This window comes from Oryza sativa, chromosome 3, assembly GCF_034140825.1.
Source record: "Oryza sativa Japonica Group chromosome 3, ASM3414082v1".
Taxonomy (NCBI): domain Eukaryota; kingdom Viridiplantae; phylum Streptophyta; class Magnoliopsida; order Poales; family Poaceae; genus Oryza; species Oryza sativa.
In genome coordinates, this window is record NC_089037.1 from 33204415 (window position 1) to 33223139 (window position 18725).

At 45.2% G+C, this 18725-nt stretch overlaps 4 protein-coding genes across 4 annotated transcripts; 2 read left to right on the forward strand and 2 right to left on the reverse strand.

Annotated features, from left to right (window-relative positions):
- Window positions 1–1048: 1048 nt before the first annotated feature.
- On the forward strand, window positions 1049–3319 carry LOC4334294 (transcription factor JUNGBRUNNEN 1). The gene is made up of 3 exons (XM_015773360.3): window positions 1049–1597; window positions 1709–2013; window positions 2600–3319. Exons 1-3 carry the CDS (start codon window positions 1345–1347, stop codon window positions 3128–3130), a joined length of 1089 nt encoding a protein of 362 aa, XP_015628846.1. The 5' UTR covers window positions 1049–1344; the 3' UTR covers window positions 3131–3319.
- Window positions 3320–4795: 1476 nt separating this feature from the next.
- Window positions 4796–7847, reverse strand: LOC4334295 (protein JASON). Its single transcript, XM_015773167.3, has 7 exons — window positions 7598–7847; window positions 7433–7493; window positions 7188–7276; window positions 6423–6628; window positions 5460–6279; window positions 5298–5380; window positions 4796–5193 (listed from the first exon to the last, which is right to left on the reverse strand). The coding sequence occupies exons 1-7, from the start codon at window positions 7718–7720 to the stop codon at window positions 5088–5090; spliced, it is 1488 nt and encodes a 495-aa protein (XP_015628653.1). The 5' UTR covers window positions 7721–7847; the 3' UTR covers window positions 4796–5087.
- A 3509-nt stretch (window positions 7848–11356) lies between these two features.
- On the reverse strand, window positions 11357–13741 carry LOC4334296 (uncharacterized). Its single transcript, XM_015772917.3, has 2 exons — window positions 13365–13741; window positions 11357–12006 (listed from the first exon to the last, which is right to left on the reverse strand). The coding sequence occupies exons 1-2, from the start codon at window positions 13576–13578 to the stop codon at window positions 11669–11671; spliced, it is 552 nt and encodes a 183-aa protein (XP_015628403.1). The 5' UTR covers window positions 13579–13741; the 3' UTR covers window positions 11357–11668.
- Window positions 13742–15664: 1923 nt separating this feature from the next.
- On the forward strand, window positions 15665–18720 carry LOC4334297 (uncharacterized). Its single transcript, XM_015775436.3, has 6 exons — window positions 15665–16068; window positions 16735–16838; window positions 17033–17143; window positions 17222–17372; window positions 17913–18187; window positions 18297–18720. Exons 1-6 carry the CDS (start codon window positions 15802–15804, stop codon window positions 18508–18510), a joined length of 1122 nt encoding a protein of 373 aa, XP_015630922.1. The 5' UTR covers window positions 15665–15801; the 3' UTR covers window positions 18511–18720.
- The last annotated feature ends 5 nt before the right edge of the window (window positions 18721–18725 follow it).

The following is an 18725-nucleotide window of genomic DNA, read 5'->3' on the forward strand; positions in this document are numbered from 1 at the left end:
CCATAATGTTTTTTTATCTGGCAACAATAGCGACTCACCACATTAGTGTGCAATATTAATTACAATGTCGTCACTTAAGAGGTTTCTTTTTTTCTCCGGTTACACACTTTTCTGGTTCTTAATTACTAACTCGATGTTTTGCAGATTAAAACAAATAAGTCAATTACAGTACTGACTGTCCTTAACCTTGTAAATTAATAATCGCTTCTGTCATTACAAAAAAAGAAGTCGTTAGTCGTCCATTACATACGAATTCCCTCCCCTAACTCAAAGGACAAAATTGAATGAAAAAAATTCAGCCTTATTTAATATATCTGAAAGTGCCTTAAACTACATCTCAAAATAACAAAAGGTATCTTAACCAAAAAATTCAGACCAAAAACACATCGAATTCCACAATAATTTGTTTTTAGGAGTGTCTATACACTTCAGGCGACTGAATTTTTCAAAAATTTCCATCACTTTTTCTACCACTTGGATGATGAAAATCCAATGGTTATCATTACTCACCAACTACTTATTACTTATCACTCTCAATGATTGAACAATAAACCGTTCTAACATACAAAAATTTACAAAACTACATGAAAAACATTAACCCATAAAAGTGTACAAAGTTACATGCAAAAAATTCAAATTATGTAAAATTAAAATAAAACCAACAACAAAATTGCGGTTAAAATACGACTAAAATTATAATTTTTTAGCCGCCTGAAAACTAGCAAATCCCTTGTCTTTTTAGGGGGAAAAAACTCCTTTCCCCTGAACAGTATCTCAGTCAAAAGAAGAGATATCATCGATCGGCTCTTTGATTTCTTGGCACCCTTACACCCAACGACATGGACGTGGCATGATCACCAGGTAGTCAGGCACCAGCGGATGGCCACTGTTGAGGTGACATGTAGCTTAATTAGCTAGATGCAAGTACAACTTTGAGCTGCTTTTTCTCGCAGACAAATTAAAAGGCATAAAAGGATAGCGTATAGTAACAAACTATAGCTTAGCTTTGTACAAATTAAAAGGCATGATGTTGCTCTGAAGATTCGTCAAGACAGCAAGAGGATTCAAACCCCATCGATCGATCAGTGCATGACTTGGACCAAGCTCTCATGCATTTATAAAGCCATAGAAGAATACCCTTTTAATTGCTCCATGGACTCCTTCACACTCATATATATATAGCTAGCTTTGCTCCTTGCAAAGAAAGGCCAATATCTCAAGAGAGCTAGCTAGAGCTCCATTTACAACCATTACAAGATTGCATCAGAGAAGATATCTTCATAGATAATTGTTGGAGCAAGAACACAAGAAAACACGTAGGTTCAATTATAATCGATCGTGGAGATGGTGACCAGCAAGGAGTTTGCAAGGGATCAGGCGGCCATGGATCAGAAGATCAAGAGCGACGTCGGCGAGGTGGTGCTCGCCGGAGACGAGGAAGAAGACGGGGACGTGGTGCTCCCGGGGTTCAGGTTCCACCCGACCGACGAGGAGCTCGTCACGTTCTACCTCCGGCGGAAGGTGGCGAGGAAGTCTCTCAGTATAGAGATCATCAAGGAGATGGACATCTACAAGCACGATCCATGGGATCTCCCCAGTAAGTGCATCCCCAATTAATTTGACAAATAACCTCAAACACAAATCATTTTCAAAATAATTGAGCTAAATTCTGTGTTTGTGTTTGAATGAATGGAATGATTTTGTGCAGATGCGAGCACGGTAGGTGGAGAGAAGGAGTGGTACTTCTTCTGCCTGAGAGGGAGGAAGTACAGGAACAGCATCAGGCCCAACAGGGTGACGGGATCCGGGTTCTGGAAGGCGACGGGGATCGACCGGCCGATCTACTCCGCCGCCGTCAACAGCAACTCCGGCGAGTCGATCGGGCTGAAGAAGTCGCTCGTCTACTACCGCGGCAGCGCCGGCAAGGGCACCAAGACCGACTGGATGATGCACGAGTTCCGCCTCCCGCCGGCGATCGCCGCCGCCGACGCCTCCCCGTGCATGCAAGAAGCTGTAAGCACGCACTCCCATGCTCTCATGCTCGTTCGTTCTCCTTCTCCATCGTCGTCAAGGCCTCGTGTACTCGATCCCATGTACGTAAGAAGTGCATTCGTAATGGGAGAATTACCCAAACTCAGCCTGGAGAGAGATGGAGAATTACCCAGACTCAACCTGGACGAGAGAGATGGGTCAGACTAGAGGGATACGAGCAACCAAACACACCATATCCATATCCGGTTCTCCTCATCTGTGACAGATCACAACTACGTACAATTTGATAGTGTGGAGTACAATATCATCTGCAATACTTTACATCACCAAATCGTCTTAATATTTTTTTTCAAGCTAAGTTCAGCAGTTCTTTCGAGATTACAGGCCTCCTTTTGAACGAAGAAATTTTGCGAAAATTCTACAAAAATTGAACTAATCCATGTGAAAGTCCTACTGAAATTCCCACGTTTTAAAGGAGTACTGGACATCCTCTCACGTTCTGACGTGTTTCTAGTATTCTACCGATTGCCATTTCTAACCGATAAGAGTACAGCCTCCTAATAGCATTGACCTCTAACTTGTGCACTTCTGACTGAAAAAAATGCAGGAGGTCTGGACCATCTGCAGAATCTTCAAGAGAAGCATCACCTACAGGAAGCAGCAGCAGCAGCAGGCCTGGAGGCCGCCGGCGACGGTGACCGTCAAGGCCCCACCGCCGGGGGACTCGAGCTCCAACACCGGCAGCTTCGAGTCGGACGGCGGCGGCGACGAGTTCATGAACTGCGGCCTGACTCCGGCCATCTCCCAGCAGCAGCAGCACGGCGGCCGTCATCAGATGATGAGCACGATGAGCTGCAACGGCGGCTACTTCTTCAACGACGGCATCCATCACAGCCACAGCCACCACAAGCTTCATAGTCAATGGGGCTCCCTACAAATGGCGCCGCCGGAGCCGAAGCCGGAGCCGGAGCAGAAGCCTCTGAGCTCGCCGGCGATGACGATCGCCTTCCATCAAAACGACCATGGCTTCCCCGCCGCCGCCGCGGATTTCTACAAGGATGGGTACTTGGAAGAGATTGCGAGGATGATGGAGGTGGCTGATCCAAGTCCAACAGGATTCTATGACTGTAGATATTGATCAGTAGGAACAGGGTTTCAGAATAGATGCTAGATATGCAGAATTCGCCGACAAGAACAGTGCCCCCTTTGTGTGAGAGGCTGACATGTAGGGCCCATGCTGCAGAGGCTGCTATCACTATTAGTCTTGTACTTTTGTTTTCTGATCTAATATATACACTCCAGATGGGATGTGAACTGTCATACAAGATACCTGATTGTTACTTGTGTACTTGTGTCTGTGATGAACTGCTGGCTATATGCATACTACACCTGTTTCAAAATATAAGTGATATTGGCTATACAATTCATAGATAATATCTCTTAGATTTTGAGATGGAGGTAATATCTCTTAGTACTTAATGAATCATTTTTTGGGGTGATCATGACGAATGATGTTATTGCAACAGCAATGTGCAACTCCCTTTGTAACTTACCCATCTCACTCAGGTGTACATAGGCAACTACTGTCAATGGTTAAATAAAAGTTGGCTAAGGAGAATAGCTGTAACTCTGGTAACATACTCAAGAATCAATTCAAAGGTAATAACATAAGTGCTTTGTCACTGAGATTTGATTAAATTCACACAAGTCATTCAAAGCTGCACACGTATGCGCAGACATAACCATCTGCAACTTGCGTGCGACGTAGACATTTGATCTGGTGTAAAGATTTGTCATCAGTGGACAAAATGTTGTTATAAGTTGTAGAATTGCACATAAACAAATCATGGATCATTTTCAGAATTTCTTGTGCTGACTCCTAATTTGACTCTTCCAGCACCCTAGAGGGGATCAACTGGATTACTATCAAGCTGGTGTCCAGGTGATTCAATTCAATGTATCTGAATCACCTGATGAGTGACAGGGGGTGAAACTGTAAAAAATTCCATAAGAAATCCTTTTCAGGTCACCTCTATGAACAGTTGTGCGAAAAAGATGTGTACAACCATTCTGGATGCTGAATGTGACTTCCCGGAAAATTATATCACCATCTTGAAGCTAAAATGGCACTAAGAGCCATACCACATGAACAGAAAACATCCAGCCATACGAAATATTTATGTGTGATATTTAATGTGTTAGGATAACCATGGAAGCGGACAACCAGAATTTGTGGCTTCTCTGACCAAGGAAACTAGAGTTGTGTTTAGATGTAAAGTTAATAAAATGGTTTGAGCTAGCAGTGATAGACTAGAAACAGTCCAAAACAGAACCAACAGAATTGGTGACACAATGGTAAAAAGACAAATTTGTATTGAGCAAAGGCACCATCGAATATACTCCCTCCGTTTCAAAATGTTTGACACCGTTGATTTTCTAACACATGTTTGACCGTTCGTCTTATTCAAAAAAATTTGTGAAATATGTAAAACTATATGTGTACATGAAAGTATATTTAACAATGAATCAAATGATATGAAAAGAATAAATAATTACTTAAATTTTTTGAATAAGACGAATGGTCAAACACATACTAAAAAATCAACAGTGTCAAACATTTTGAAACGAATGGAGTAGTACACAGCAGGATAAAAAAGTTGTTTGATTCTGTTTGCATCTATTCTGAAGACAAACAGGTATGTGTGTTCATTTATCTATGATGTGCCGCATATGACAAATAATCAGCTGGAATAAAACATGAATATATAACAGGAAATATCAGAAACCACCCCGCAATTTACACTAAAAAGAACCACTGCAAAAGGAGAGAAATATGATTCAGCAGTAGCAGCATAGTTCAGAATGTCACACCTCAGCTATATTTGAAATCAGCAATGCTGATTTTTCTTAAAATACAATTGTCTTAATACAAAGAAATTGACAGAAACATCATTTCTGGGGACTACCTAGTAGGCTAGTACCTGCTGGAGGACAGCAGAGGGAAGCAGGACTGTGCAAAACACACCAATTAGGAAGATGGCAGCGGAAAACCATACCATACCAGAAGCTTAAGTACCTCTTGGTGGATGAATATATCATGTAATAGCAGCGACACATAGGTAGTTAGAAGTAGATGCGGCAGTATCATTTTCCTCTCCTTCCAGCCCAGAAAGCTGAGATGTGTTTCCACTAGAGCATTTTCTGCCAAAATCATCAAATGAGAAAGAAAATCGCACCACACAACCATGTGGATAAAATAGTACGATCACCATGTAATTTAATATAAAACGAAAGGAAATTCGAACCTTTGTGAAAGCAATTTCTCATCAGATAAAGCCTTCTCAAGCCTCTCCTCGAATGGTGTTGCGTGCCAACTCACCTTTTGATCCTAATTATGTAACAAACTATAGATAAGCTATTTTTATATGTACATATGAGAAAGTAAGAGAAGCAGAAGCAGACTTTACTTCTTTGTATTTGTTTGTTGAGTTGGGAATGCCATTTCCATCCCACCATTTAGGAGTGAAAGTATCTGGTTCTGTGTCTCTCCAGTGAGCAGCGACCAATCCAATAATAGGCCTATCTTCTTCTGAACTCTTAGCAGAATGAGATCTGTCACTTGTCAAGGGCTCATCCCTGAACACCTTTGGATTTGGAGGCTTTAACCACTGTGACAAGCTTGGGAATTCAACCTCAGAATCATTTCCTTTGAGCACCTTCTTTCTGCTGGAATGAACTAGCGGCTCACTTTTAAGACATTTCTCCACAGATTCTGTGCTTGAATTCTCTCTTCTCTTATTACAGGATGATACTGAACCCTCAGAACTCTGGAATAGGGAACATTCATTAGATATTGAAAGTTCAACAGAAACCAAACTGTCATTCTTTGCATACTTGAAATCCTCATCTGATATATTGGGCTGACAGGATTCTAGTCTCAATTTTTCACAGCTTCCAGAGGCCTCAACAGAACTCACAGCTTCATATGTATGCTCTGAACAAGTCCTAGTATTGTTCTCATTTCTCAGCTCTTCCTGGTCAGGTGCATGAGTTGTAGCTGGTGTCTGTATCTCAGCAGTCGCTTCTGAAGGAGTTGAAATGGGTAAAGATTTGGATTCAACCAGGTTGATATCATCCCTACATGTGAAAGACGGTGAATCTAAGGCGGTTAACTTGTTCCCACAGTTGATTGCACTGTCATCATTGCCCACAACCTCAACTTCTATGCTCTTGCACACAGCTTCAGAATCATTCTGGTTTGATGCATCGCACTCTTTCCAAGAAGAACTGTCATAGTTAAGCAGAACCATCGAAATATTAAATTAATCTATTCAGTCATTGCAGCAAAAAGGAAGCCACCAGCCTCATCAGAAGTTGGTAACAGGATGAAGGCATTGGCATTAGTAGCGAATAGCACAAGGTTGGCATACCTCATAGCATCAGGTAAAATGGAGCTCTGATGAGACCCTGATGGAGTTTGGCAAGCCTCAGCCTTCAGCCCTTCCATGAATTGTAAGTCATCAGAAATGGCAGGAAGACATGTCAAATGTGTTTGACTTTGGTCAGTATTTTCTGGCCCTTTTATGATTTCATTTGTAGTTTCCACCAATGCATCACGGTGTATGAGCAAACGGACCTGTTGACACCGGTGAAAGTCAGTCTGTCTACCAAAATCAAACCTACTGGAAAAGGAATAACAAATAAAAAAATCGTTATTACACCTCCACTCTGTAATCTGTATTGCCTAATGTACAGCAACAAATTCAAATTCTCATGTAGATAGGTTGGGTATGACCTATGAACAGCATCGTACATTCAAGACCAATGGAACAGGTTGTTATTCCAATTTAGAAACACAACTGGTCGCACAATTCTAACAGATAAACAACAGCCACAAGGGTCAAGGGATATATTAGTTCTTTTTGAGGTTAGAGTAACATGTAAGTATCTACCACCTAGAGAACAATGCTCCTTCATCATTGTTGTTTTATAGAAAAATGACGAATATAATATAGTTAACCGATCAAAAGGTCCTTGGTTGACTACGAATCACAGTGGGGATACTAGTTGTCAGTCATCCAAATTCTGGCTCAAGTGGCATGATACTTGAGTGAGATTTTCAAAAGGGCGAAGAACTAGTCATGATAAATAATGGGAAGAAATTAGCGGTGAATCGGTATGCGGAATCGGAATACCTCGTTCTTGTGCTCCTGATCCACCTTCGTCCTCTCAGTGATCCCGTTCGCTCCCAAGCTCGTACTATGCTCAACCCTCGACCCCTCATCTTCACCCAACAAAAAAAATCCAAACAAACCCAAAAAAAGAAAAAAGATCAGCACGAATAAATGACAAAATCGCTACATCACAATCCAGAAATGATCGCGATAATAAGTTCAAAGAGAGGCGCAAAAAGGGAAAAAAAAACTCTCCAGAAATGTACCTTCTCGCAAGAATACAGCGGAGAGCGCGTTCTTGGACGGCGGCCTCTTCCTCTCCCCGACCTGCCTCACCACGAAACACAACACAAACAATCAACCCAAAATCCGAAATCGAAGCACCCCGCAACACACCCCCCACCAACAGCTTCCCCGCCGCCGCCGCATACCTTGGGAGCGTCCACCGGCGGCGAAACGGAGGGAGACGAAACCAGCTGGTCGCGTTCACGTTCGCGTCGCCCCTCGCCGCTGTACCCGGCCACCCGGAAGCAGCCGAGCAGCCACCCCATCATCCTCCCCCTCCTCCTCACCGCGATGCCGCCGCCGCCGCCGCCCTCCCCCGAGAAGCCGAGCCGTGGGCGCGGGGCGAAGCTTTCATCCGCCTCGAGGAGGAGGAGGAGCAGCAACTGCGCCCCAAGTGGCAGGCAGGAGGAGGAGGCGAAGGTTTAAGCAGGAGGAGGTGGTGGGGATTTGAAATTTAAAATCGAGGCGGAGGAGGCGGCGGCGAGGGAAAAGAAAAACGAGGCCTGCGGAGTTTGCGACGACCGCGTGAGCCTTTTTCAGGGGCTTTTTCTTTAAAATTGGAAATGAATGATTAACACAAGATGGGGTTTATCACTTTATCTCTCTCTTTTTTCTCTCTCTCTCTCTCTCACTGGATGGGAGCGATTTTAGGGGGTAATAAAGTGTTGCTTGTGAAATGGATTATTATGAAATTATGATTGGTGTTAATTTTGCCAATATAGTGGCTCAAATACGATATAGGGGGAAATAATTGGGAATGAACTGTGTGTGGAAGGTTCTAGATGTTCTCAAAAGTATCAGCGCGAGTTGCGAAATCTCAAGATGAAATTTAGTTTGATTGGAATTTTTTTTGTTCTTTTTACTTCTTGTATTGTGTTTTATACTTTTATTGCTCTCTGTATGCTTGCTTGGGTCCCAATCACAGACTAGACTACTCCCTCCATCCAAAAAAAAAAGACAAACCCTGATTTCCGTACCCAACGTTTGACCGTCCGTTTTATTTAAAAAATTATGAAAAAAATTAAAAAGACAAGTCACGCATAAAATATTAATCATGTTTTATCATCTAACAACAATGAAAATACGAATTATAAAAAAATTTCATATAAGACGGACCGTCAAAGTTGAACACGGAAACTCAGGGTTTGACCTTTTTTTTTGGACGGAGGGAGTACACTTTTTCAGGTTTCAGTAGATAAATGCCTTTGTTTGGACTAGTGTCAAACTCTACTAGTACTTCCTTTCAAAAAAAAAAAAAAAACTCTACTAGTACTAGTCTTTTTCCATCTAGGAATATGCAGCAGTTCATTCTAGAATTGCGTTGGAATTGACCTGAAAATTTCGATAAGGGTGCAGGAAAGGTACTACAGTTTAAATTTACCCCAAGATTGGATGATTATCTTTTGCAAATGAAAAAAGTACACCGCAAAACCGGATACAACACATCCCTCAACTTATAAAACCGTACGAACTAAGTCTTTTGACACCGATTTTATCTGGCGGCTGAGTCAGCATAGGACCCACGTTGGTCCCACATGTCAGGATGCCACGTCGGCAAGGCAGCCTCTCCCTTCTTCCTCTCCTTTCCTCCTCCCCCCCCCCCCCCCCTCTCTCTCTCTCTCTCTCCCCCACTCTTCTCTCTGGACTGGGTAGGCCGGCAGACTAGTTTTGCCGGTCACTCCCGACCCTCGCCTCGCCGCCCACTCGCGCCGCAGCCGCAGGCACCCCTCCTCCTCCACAAGTAGCAGATGGCGTCTCGTCCTCCTGCCACCGCGCGCGCGTTCCGAGAGTCCAGGGCGGCGTTCGATCGATTGATTTGATTTGGTCCGGTGAGGCGACGCCATTGTTGCGACCAAGAAACCGTGGACGCGTGGTTGTGGAACGCGGCGTGGCGAGATGTAGGCCGTGGTGGCGGCCACTTCTAGAGCCTGGGTGGCCTCCCCGCGGCGGCGGCATGTCGCCTCGTGTTCTTCTTCCCCGATGACGACGACTCTGTCGTCTCTCAATCGATGCACGGTCGCCGGCGTGCTGCCGCTCGGCATTCGCGGCGGGCGCATGCTGCTCGCGCCCCCACTTCTGTGGAACAGCGGCGCCGCGACGAGGAAGATGGCGGTGGCGACGGCCGCGGCGGCCTCGCCACCGGCGGAAGGTGGCGGGAAGGCGGACGGCAGCGCCGTCGCCGGCGGCGTTTCGCGGACGATGCAGCTCGGAGCCATGATCCTCGTCTGGTACCTCCTCAACATCTATTTCAACATCTTCAACAAGCTGGTCTGCACGGGCATCCCTCCTGAAGCACCGGTGCGCCGCCGCCGCGTCGCCGCACTTCGTGTACATGTCAACCAGCGCGTTCCACGCGACGAAACCCAGAGCAACCTTCCTTTCCGCGACGCGCCGGTGCGCCTCCCGACCCAGCGCAAGGTCTCCAATTTGCGTGCACGCCGAGAACGCGACGGCGGCGGCGGCGACGATGTCGATGCACACGCCACTATCATCCGCCATGGCGAAGAAAAGCACCACAGCCTCGTCAAGAACCCGTGCCTCGCGTGGCTTGTCACCATGGCCGTACAAGAAACGAGCGCCCACGCGGAGGCGAGCTCGCCGTGTGCGAGGTAGAGCTCGACGAGCCCATTGCGGACGGCGGTCGAGGCCGAGCTCGGCCGCGCGTGCCTGCACGGCTGGCACCGTTCTCGCTGCTGCGGCGGCGGCGGCGACGACGGTAGCGGTAATGGATAAGGCGCTCGGTGGCAGGGCGAGGAGCGGCGAGGTCGACGATGGCCGCCGCCCACGGCGAGGTCCCCGTGGAGGCGGTGGTGGCCGACGCATGGAGGAAGCGGAGCGGAGCCTGAGCGGGCAAGAGGTGGTTGGGCTTCTCGTCGGAGGTGTGGGTTCCGAGGATGAGGCGGTGGGAGCGGGTGGAGTCCGGCGACCGGGAGCAAGGCGTAGGCGGCGGAGGGGGGAGCAAGGCGGCGGCGGCGGCCTCCACTCTCCCCCAGCCTCTCCGCTTCGGACTGAGGCCGCCGTGGTCGCCCCGTCCTTGGCGCCGACGAGGAGACCATGAGCACCGCCGCGCCGAGAGTCTCGCGCTCACGCCGCCGCCGTGGAGGAGAAGAGGACGGACGGCGACGGCGACCCTATCCCTGCTCGGAGCCGCCGCCGTCGACATGCGTCGCCGCCGCCGCTCCTCCCTCGTCTGCACGCCGCGCCGCGCCGCTCCTCCCCCGCCCGCGTGCCGCGCTGCTCCTCACCCGCCCGCGCGCCGCGCCGCGCTGCTCCTCCCCCGCTCCGCCCTCGTCGCAGCCGCAGCCGCCGCCGCCGCCGCCTCTTCGCTCGCCGCCACGTCGCCGGCCGCCGGACGTCCTCCTTTCCCACGTCGCTCCGGCGACCTCTTCCCCACCCGCCGGCCGGCTTTGCCACTTACCGCTGGATAGGGATGATGACGTGGAGGAAGGGAGAGGAGGGGAAAGAGGTAAGGATGATGACGTGGCACGCTGACATGTGGGGCCCATGTGGGTCTCACTAAAACTAGGTTTAAAACCTAAGGATCTCGGGTGCACTTTTTCCTTTGCAAATTTCCCTTTTCCTGTACTCCACATGAAATGGCGCTAATGCTTGTGCTAAGCCGGCCCATATACTATCTGCAGTTGGGCCATACTAGCTGTGGAGGGGTTTCCGGCCCATATACTGCCTGCCTAGTACTCTCACAATCACAAAACACAAGAAATTTCATTTGCTCCTCTGGAATCTCAAATGCCAAAGGTTCAAAGGTATAGTTCGTGCCTCTGAAGTCTGAACCCTCCATCATCTAGAATGTGAGGCGAAGGTTCAAATTCAGTCTTCAGATATGATTGCTTGTTTCAATTACTAGCTAGCTGCAGCTAATCCTAACTCAATCTAACAGAAATAGATGCACTTGGACTACAATTCCTTTATTACCATCATCATACACAACAACCAATATTCCCTTCAAGACATACAGATACAGGTGGATGAGCAGCATTCTGATCCTATGATCATTTTAACATATGCTCACAAACAGCTATGGACGTATACTACAATCTGAATATAAATCAACTATGGACAAAAGCTTGTGAAGCAGCGCAAAACGGAGGTAAGGTCGCACCTTTGTTACCTCGGTCACTTTACTATATCTTTGAGGAGCATGTGTGGAATTAGATCTCTGTGGCTTGAGCTGCTCGCGATCCCGCTAGGGCTCGTTACTACGTCTGGTGTGGTTTGATATTCCCAGGTTTCCATCCTAGTTCACGAGCTCTTTCTTCCCACAAAGCAGTCAGTTTCCTTTGTTCAACCAATGCTTCTGATGATTTTTCCCGGGCTTCTTCACATGTATCCATACCTGAACTGCATTTGTCAGCCTCCTTTTGATATTGTGAAGCTAATTTTTTCGCCTCCAGCAATTTTACATCTGCTTGCTGCTGAGCTTGTGTTGCCTCTTCTTCTCTCTGCTTCAGTTCTTCTATGAGTAGCTCCGTGAAACTCTTCTCTGTTTCTTCACCAGACGCACGGCTCTTAACATCCTTGAATTGTTTGGAACAGTCTGCAAATATCAAAAGTAACCACAATCAGTGAAACTGCAGCCTCTAAACAACTGCAAAACATGTCTATAAAAGATAAATTTCAAAAGGTGATTGTCATGTTTATTGCAAGCTTAGATCAAATGAGGTAACAATGTTCATTGTCAAGATAATGATTCAGGGAAGAATTAGAGTTGCTACGATAGAGGCTAAGGTCACTGAAACAATTCTCATGAGGCTGTGTTTGGCACAGCAAGTTCCCATCTCCTCCCCTCGTTTTCCGCGCGCACGCTTTTCAAACTGCTAAACGGTGCGTTTTTTGCAAAAAAAAAGTTTCTATACGAAAGTTGCTTAAAAAATCATATTGACCCATTTTTGAAAAAAAAAGCTAATACTTAATTAATAACGTGCTAATGGACCGCTCCGTTTTCCGTGTGTAGAAGATTGGTTCCTATCTAGCCCAAGCGAACTCAGCCTGTTAAGCCTCCAATTCTTTTTGGACTTTGTTATTTCATACTACTACTAGGTATTATGAATGAGCAGCTAAAGAGTTTCAAACATTTGTTATTTCATCAAGAATACTCACAAAAGTATTAAACCTTTCATTTGTTAGAGGAGAAACCTAAAAGAGCACTACAAAACTATTCTTCCTTGTCATTCATCATAGCCCGAATCGATGTAGGAGAAAAGGTAAACACATCACAAAATATTTCCTTTCGTAAGCAACGGCAGTCCATCTGACGCTTGTAAAAAATCATAACACTACAACAGCAGAAGCAACGAAACAGGTAGGGATTGGCTCACGTTGATCATTAAGTAACAATCTTGTATAACAAACTAACACCCATAGTAACAAAGTAGTATCCTTTTTTAGCATACCCACGAGCTATATGTTCAATTCAATCTTGTCCAGCATCCAACTTTCTTTCCACCACTAAAATCTAATTGAGCTCCTAAGTAACTCCAAAATTATTTTCTCCCTCAGTTTTCAGCAAAATCTTAAAGTTAAGTGGAACAGATTCTGCCAAACAATCACTAATTCAGCCATCACAAGCCCAACACAATTTTTTTTTCAGACAAGGAACGCTAAACTCAACAACATAGAGAAGCTACAGATCTCCGAATCTACACGCTCATATCGTGCTACTTGGTTGCCAACCTATCATCAACTAAACTAAATTCCTTTGCGACATGTCAATAGCAAAATGTAAAGCTACTACAAGAAGCCGCGATGCTAAGCTCTGAATACTAAAGAAAAGAAGGAAAGCACAAAAAAAAAGGAATAGAGATATCGGATCCGAGCAGCGGGCGGGTAATGGCTGGATGAATGAGCTCCCGCATGTCAACAAGATCTGGGAGGAGAGTGAGCACCGACACGGACCTTCGGGGAGCGCGAGCAGCGGGCGGGCGTCGCAGTCGCAGTCGCACGCGGGACACGCCCCCGTGGAGCGGCCGAGCGCCTCGCTGGCGTGCCAGTAGAGCTGCGGGCCGACGATGTAGGCGGCGAGGCCGAGCCCCAGCAGCGCCACCACCGCGGTCACCAGAGCCGGGCTGGGGCCCCACGACGAGGAGGAGGAGGTTGAGCCGCCCGCCATCGCCGACGCCGCGCGCGCGCGCGAGGATGGCTGCTGCTGGTATACAGTTGGGTGTCTCGGCGGAGGGGAGGCGGCGGCGCGGGGAGGTTAAAGGAGTAGGAGTGTGGGGGGAGTGGAGATGGACCGGACGCGGTCGGTGGAGGTGGGATGGGAGTGTGGAAGTGGAGAGTGCAGACGGGCCCGAACACGATATGAGATGGGATGGGATCGTGGGATGGTGGTGGGTTCGGCGGCAGCCGGCCTGGACGAACGCAGTTGTGAGTTGTGTTTGACCAAGTCAGCCAAACAGGTAACAGGGTCCAAGGTTTAAGCAAAAAGCACACCGAATTCCGCGGAAAATGAGTGGTTTTTTATGCTCTCAAGTCTCAATGTCTTGGTTACCCTCAACCTATTCGGGACTATAACATAAGTATAAGTTATGATTTGTTTGCGCAAGGATGGCTAAGAAATTCTTCCTCCGGATTAATAATATTTATCGTTTTGGATAAGAGTACGATCTTAAAAAAAAAAGTAACTTTAACAACTATTTCCTATTATAATATACATAGAAATATCAACAAATATATAGTTTTCTTGAAGTATTTTTTTAGAAATTATTTATAGTCAACTATTTTAAAGTTTGACTTTACCCTTATTCGAAACGGCTGATATTATCAGCTCGGAGGGAGTAGTTGGTCACAAGTGTGACATGTTAGCTCTAAATTCGAGATTGTGATGTATGAGTCCCAAGGGTAAGAAAGTGTGGTATGATACAGTTGTGGTAGCGAAATAAACACATGCCTGAGAAAATGTAGCATGACTAAAATGTGACGTAGTAAAATGAAGCAATCAACCAGACACCCTCTAATCGTGCACGTGCAATAGACGTATCCGCATAACACATCACACGAGACATAAATCCATTTAAAATTTATTGTGCTTTTTCACAATATAAATCACACATGAAAAGGAAATTTTTATAAAAGAACGATAACAACAAGCAGTCAAAGTGAGATATGTTGTAACTGCAGCTTCATGGTGAGATCATAAGCTCAAAGTGTTGTTGTGACTAGGGGATGCAACTGGTATGGATACTTTTCGTCTGTTTAGACTTTTTTCGATTCAAATTTTTTTATCGGAAACAAAAACGAATATAATAATAACACTATCGGCCGGTCGGAATCAGAAAACACTCTATGTGGGACCAGGACATATATTACTATTATAGAGCTAGTTATATGCCATTCTTATTTAGAAAATATCGTGTAAATATACCATGTGACATGGATTATATATACTGCTATCCAGTTCATCGCTCAATTTTCTACACACCTTTACTATGACAAATTTCATAGACAATTCATTCTTATGTCTATGCTCTTATGCTAACATCGAGGTTTCGCAGTCTCGACGAAATCTGAATGGATTCTGTTAATTTCGAATATTTTGAGGCGGCTCGAAATATGCATCTGATAACAGTTTTATGTGAAAATAGTAGAAATTCGTTCAGAATTAACAAAAAATATGAATGTCTCTATTGGGCTCGAAACTCACTTGCCAATCTCGAAAACCTGGTTAACATGCGTGGAACTTGGGAGTAGATTTTCGACACGCTAAGGCTCTCTTTGGCACAACTCCTAATTCAAGAATTTTTTTAGCTGAGAATTTCTGGCTTCATAAAGCCATGGATATCCACGATTGCGTTGATAATATTTTAGACTAATGTTTCTATTTTAGGTAAAATTTAAAAATTTTAAACTACTATAATTTAGTAACATATAAATTTTAAATCAAACACAAATAAGATATCTATACGCCATAGCTATATGGTGAATGGTCCTAGGCTTCAACGCGGCTTAGGCTGTGTTTGGATCCAAACTTTCAACTTTTTCCATCACATCAACCCGTCATACACATAACTTTTCAGTCACATCGTACTAATTTCAACCAAAACTTATAACTTTGGACACAGCCTTGGACCGTTTCATCGTTGCCAGATCACCACTCGTCGATCTCTATGCAAGTGGACCCCCTATCCTCAAAACACCCGTAAAAAAAAATCCAAAATCAATTGAGGAAAAAGAGGATCGCGCCGGCCGATACCTCCATCGTCTCCAAAAACTCCAAACCCCCGCTTGAAACCCACGACGACGACCACCACCACCACCACGGATCATTCCGCCGCCGCCGTCGCCGCCGCGCGCCTCCCCTCCAGTCAACGCTAGAACCCGCCCTCGACCTGCCATGGACCCATCTCCCGGCCTCCAGCGCCGGCCCGCGGCGGCCGCGGCCGCGGCGGTGAGGGGGGAAGGCGCGGAGCCTCCCCGCGGGCAGCGCGTCCTCCACGGCGACATCGACCCGCCCCCCAGGGCGCGGCCGGCGGTGCAGAAGCTGGCCATCGCCGCCATCGTGGTGCTCGGGTGCCTCCAGTTCCTCCCCGCCACCCACTTCCGCGACCCCGCCGATCCCCAGCGGAACTGGATCCCCTTCGACCGCTCGCGCAAGCCGGTGGTATGGATACGATACGATACGATACGGCCGCTGCTGCGCTTCACCCCCCCCCCCCCTACTGCCTCTCTCACTCTCGCTTCATATAGCTCTACTCTTTTGTCCATTAATTTTTGCCATGTTTGAGCTCCGGGAGTACCATTTCTGGAATGGTGATACACCAGTTACATTATCATGCTCAGGCTGTTACATTTTCACGGTGTAATGGAATATTTTCTTTTAATATGCCTTTTTCCCCCTTATCCTGGAGGTGAAAATTGGGTTTGATATTGAAATGCGAAATGTGTGAACAAGACATTTTTGGTACTTCCTCCGTCCCCCTAATATAAGAGATTTTGGCATTTGCTTGCACTGTTTGACTATTCGTCTTATTAAAAAATTTAGAATTATTATTTATTTTATTTGTGACTTACTTTATTATCCAAAGTACTTTAAGCACAACTTTTTGTTTTTTATATTTACACAAATTTTTTGAATAAGACGAGTGGTCAAACAGTGCAAGCAAAATGTCAAAATCCGTTATATTTGGGGACGGAGGGAGTAGTTGGTGGCAGCGTGACTTAAACTGGGATTGCTGTGTCATGCTAGATATCTCAGGAGACGGTATTGTTTTGGTCAGAGTTAGGGGAAAAGACAAATTTCTTGATGTACTGATGGTTCCTTTTGCAGGATTTGCCCGATGAGGTTGGAAGCGTTAATGTCTTTTCTTGGATAAGCTGTCTGGATCTTCGGACTCTTGCTGTGCTGACAAATTCCACCATATCCAGCTCAAGGTTCTGTTTGATTTCAGCATTTGTAACTAATGCATATTTCAAATAACTATAGTGATAGCAAAAGGATAAACTCTTTTGCTATTGGATATTATTATTCAGTGTTCATTTGCACTGTTAATGATATGGAACTAATGACGAAATCTGTTTTCATTCTCAAGTTTTTGTTTTCTGATGTAATTGTCTTTGTTTAACAGTGATCCCCATAACATATCCTTCAATTTCTTAATACCTGAAAGAGGCACAGATAAATCGCCCTACTACAAGCTAAAAGCAGTACTGCCTGATTCGAATGTTACTGTTGCTAGGTGAGGGGGAAAAAAACTAAAACTCTACTTTTATCCTGGGCATTGTTGCACCCTGATTCCTGTTTCGTTACATTACAGTCAAAAGAAAATTGAGGACAAGCTAAACGTTGCCACTCCAGAAGGAAACCTCTTTTGGTCATTCCCCAATGAATTGTCACCCATCATTATTGGAACGACTCAATTCTCGCAAAAGAGATATGTCTATATCTCAGCGGACTCAATTGTAAAGGTACTTACACTTCTCTATATGTGATCATTTACTCAAACCTGTCATTGAGTTCTCTGAAAAAATTAATAATTGAAGTATTGAACCTGTATAAACTATCATGCGAGCATTAGTGCCAGGGACAGTTCCATGCAATTGCTGATCTAATTGCTTGTTCACCTTTTTCAATCATTTCAACTTGTGATAGTGAACCATAATTCTGATTTTTATGTGGAATACATTGAATACAAATCTACCAAGTTTCTTCAAAGACATCACTTTGCTTGGCTAGCATTATCAGAAGTTTTTTTTATAAAAAAAGTCAAGAGTATGGAACTAAATCTGTGATTCCATGACTGGTGCAACAGTTGCTTCAAATAGTCAATTAGGAAACAAAACCCTGCATATGTAAGTGAGTAGTAATTGAGTATATTGCCATGGCTGTGTTCTTTGATGAAGGACATAGAAGCTTTTGAGCATTGAAATGTTGTGTATCCAACTCAAACATACAAAAACCATACATATGTTTGGGTTAACTTATGTTAATCGTCAATCTCCTCCCAGGGAAAAATTGAAGATCTTGGTCGCATCGATTTAGGCACTTATGCTATTGCTGCTGTTGAAGATTGTACCAAGCGCATTGGTGACTATGTTAGTATAGATGTTCTGAATGCCGTTCAGAAAACAGCTCCGAAAAATTTGGTGTATACCGAACCTTATGACAAGGATGCATGCTTACTTGATTTTGATGTGCTTGTGGTGGAGCCACGCAAACTACGGAAGGACCTTATTGATTCTATCATGGTGTGGTTCAGGGCTTTCAGTCTAGCCAATCCAAGGTCAGTGACTCACATTCTGTATTGGGCAACATCCACCATTGCCAGATCACCATGCACTCAAACTCATTCAAATAGCGCACTGTTTGTCTGTGGACTTTCCATTTTTCAGGGATCAAATTAGGTTGGCAATAACATTGGCCTTGTATGACAATTATCTGAAGCTCCCTTCCAATTGGAAGCGCGCAGATGCTAACTCAGACATACTGAACTACAACGGGCCAAAGAATGTTTGCTCTGAAGGTGGACGTCAGCTTCAAGAAGAAGGCAATGGCGATGAGTGGCAACTGTACCTTGATCAGAAATCCCTTGCCGTACTTAGTTAACTGAACAATGGCATTTCATCCAACAACCTGCACGGTTCTCTGTTGCTTGGTTGTTGGGAGCTGACGACCACCGTGAGAAATACGCTTCTTGTTAACCTGTCACTTGCTCGTGAAAGGATTGTGTTTTGATGTTGTACTCAGTAGACTGATTTGTTTCTGCTAAGCTTAAAGAATGTTCGTTTCAGAGGAATATAAACTTCAGTTCAGCCTTGTTT